At 45.6% G+C, this 2,945-nt stretch overlaps 1 protein-coding gene across 1 annotated transcript in view; it reads left to right on the forward strand.

The window, feature by feature from the left end:
* Positions 1-304: 304 nt before the first annotated feature.
* Mrpl45 (mitochondrial ribosomal protein L45) overlaps positions 305-2,945 on the forward strand; it is a 14,749-nt gene continuing 12,108 nt past the window's right edge. Inside the window, exons 1-3 of the mRNA XM_010620085.2 lie at positions 305-435; positions 1,615-1,792; positions 2,712-2,829. Coding sequence (XP_010618387.1) covers positions 370-435; positions 1,615-1,792; positions 2,712-2,829 — 362 coding nt within the window. The 5' untranslated portion in view covers positions 305-369. The remainder of the gene's footprint in view (positions 436-1,614; positions 1,793-2,711; positions 2,830-2,945) is intronic.

The raw sequence follows: 2,945 nt of genomic DNA on the forward strand, positions 1-2,945 counted from the left end.
TTGTCTCAACTCCCGGGCTTCAGGGAGAGACACTTTCTGTTTTCTTACGGGGACTAAATAAAGCACAGCAACCCCAGGCAGCGGGACGGCCTCTCGCGCAGCCGCAGCTCGAGCTCAAGCGCACTAGAGCTGGCGCGTGACAGCCGTGCGTTCCCCCACCCCCAACGTGATCCCACTGCGCACGCGCTACCGGCCTGCCCCCCTCCCCCACTCCCACAAGCACGTGCGCGTTCGCGCGGCCCACATTTCGGCGCAGGGCGCGCGCCCTGGAAAATTCCACTCGCGCGCTAGCTCCGCCCTGTGCGTCTTCTCGCCTACCTCACGCTCCTCACGCTCAGCTCCCATCCCGGCAGCCTTTTCGCCAACAAAATGGCAGCTTCCCTGTCGCCTGGCTTCTCTTGCTTAACCAGGGCTTTGGGATGGTGGTCTCGGCAGGTGGGTAGGGACGGAGCATATAGGACTTTTAGGATGGACTGGAAAGAAGCTTTTTTAATTTTATTTTTTTGAGAGAAGGTCTCTATGCAGTTTAGGCCGGCTTTGAACTCACTCTATAGTCCGGACTGGCCTGGATCTTACAGGGATCCTCCTCCCTTACCCTCCGGGTTCTGGGATTCTAGGTATGCGCCACCAGGGCCGGCATGGGGAAGAGTTTGAGGTAAAGGAGACCTCAAACTTCTCAGAGGCGGAGTTTGGAGATCCTGGACGGGGTGTGAGAGCCAGGGGATTTTCGGAAATTAAATTTCTCAGATTTGGTTTAATAGGGGAAAGAACGTGGAATCTCTTTGATTCTTACACCTAGCCTAGATAAATAGTAGTCGGGAAAGGGAATCTTGTCACAGTTCCTGCCCGAGTAAACGTCGTGATCAGAAGAAAGTCACCTTGATTTGAAAAAGCTTATTGGTCATTTGCGAGCTAGCAGGACACAGTAAAGTTAACAGTGAGATTCCGCATAAAAAGAGTGAAATGAAATCTGAATAAACGTGGAGGAGATTCCAAGATAAGGAATCTGCTTTACTTTAATAATAGAATTCCAGGACTGGGGATTTAGCTCAGTGGTTCCCTCACCTACCTCGCAAGAGCCAGGTCCTATTCGCTCTCCCCGGTAAAAAAAAAAAAAAAAAAAAGCATTTCAAAGTGGGGAGGAAAAAAAAAACGCCTGGCATGGTGGCACATGCCTGTAATTCCAGCGCTCAGGATGCTGAGGCAGGAGGATCGCTGCTAATTTGAGGCCAGCTTCACCTACATAGTGAGTTCAAGGCCAGCTGAACTGAATAATGAGATCCTGTCTCAAAAAAAAAAAAAAGTTTTCTATCCTTTTTGGCCTTGGATTGGTATTCAAGCTCCCCATCAAATCAAAGTTCTTGGAACAGATGCCTTGCTTTCATGAACTGCGACCAGTACTATTGAGTATACTAAACATTTTAGTAAATGTTGAGTGATGTTAGTAAAGATCATCAAGGTGGGAGATAGCGCTAAGGTGTTTGGGTAGTAGTGGATCTTTCCCTGTGATAATTGATAATTTAGGTATTTCTACAAGACTTTGAGTAGAGTTTGTTCAAGATGGGGTTTTCCTCCCCAGGTTACTTATATCCTAACCTTTCCCTTACTTTCCAGCCCATTCTGGTGACTCAGTACACAGCTTTGGTTCCTGTCAGAACTAAAAAACGTTTCACACCTCCTACTTACAAACAGAAACACAAAACGCAAAAGGAATTTCTAGAACATGCACGGAAAGCAGGATTGGTTATTCCTCCAGAACGTTTGGAACGTCCCATACATCTGGCCTGTACCGGTAAGATACGGTATTTCTGGGACCCTGACCTGCTCTCTTTACTGTCAGAGCCTCTGGAACTTGTAGTGACTTGGACTGTGATGGGCAGCATTATATTAACTGCTGGATCAGCTCAACTTCAATTATGATTTCTTTTCTTTTTTAAAAAAATTTTTTTTTTTCCTTTTAAAAATATTTTTTAAAACTAGGAATCAAACTCAGGACCTTATGAGACAGGCACAGCACTACTGAGCTAAATCCCTAGCCCTTACAACAATGATTTCTATATGGTATATTTCAAGATCATCTTTGATGTTTTCACACTGTTTATACAAGAGTGAAATTATCCAATTTGGTAGAGTAGAAACAGGTGCTGAGAATAGATTTAAATTCTTCTGTTTTTTTTCATTGTAACATAGTTCCCTCTATATACATTGAAGTTTTTTTTCTGTACTGGAAGATTGAATCCTAGGTCTACTACCTGAGCTAAAGCCCCAACCCTTTCTCTTTTTTTTTAGAATTTTTTTTTCTTTTTTGGTTCCGGTGATCAAAACTCGAATCCTTGGGCTTGTAAGGCAGGCAGTGGAATCACTGAGCTAAATCCCCAGCAAATGTAAGTTGTGGTTTTTTTTTTTTGGTACCTGGAATCAAACTCAGGATCTTGGACTTGCAAGGCAGCACGGTGCCACTGAGCCACATCCCCTCCTGCCCTCTTTCGTAATTTTTTGAGACAGGGTTTCAATGAATTGCTACATTGCTCAGGCTGGACTCAAACTTGTGATCCTCTTGCGTCAGCTTCAGTGATTCTAGTCAGGTCTCACCACGCCCACTTACACTGAAATCAGTTGGAGTAGTCTACTCCCTATCCAGGGTCCTGCCTGATTGCATACGAACGACCTCAGTCTTTCAACAGTTGTTTAGTTTTCTTCTCTCCCCGCAGCTAGTATCTTCGATGCCTACGTTCCTCCTGAGGGTGATGCTCGCATGTCAGCTCTTTCAAAGGAAGGACTGAAGCAGAAAACTGAGCGACTGAAGAAGAACGTGACATCACAGTTGTCGTAGGTGTCTGAGACAACTAAGGGTTGATATTAAAATAGAAATTTCTCACTGGGCGTGGTGGCGCACGCCTCTAATCCCAGCACTTGGGAGGCTGAGGCAGGAGGATCACTGTGAG

Source organism: Fukomys damarensis, unplaced genomic scaffold, assembly GCF_012274545.1.
Source record: "Fukomys damarensis isolate Sample0158 unplaced genomic scaffold, DMR_v1.0_HiC HiC_scaffold_13, whole genome shotgun sequence".
Lineage (NCBI taxonomy): Eukaryota > Metazoa > Chordata > Mammalia > Rodentia > Bathyergidae > Fukomys > Fukomys damarensis.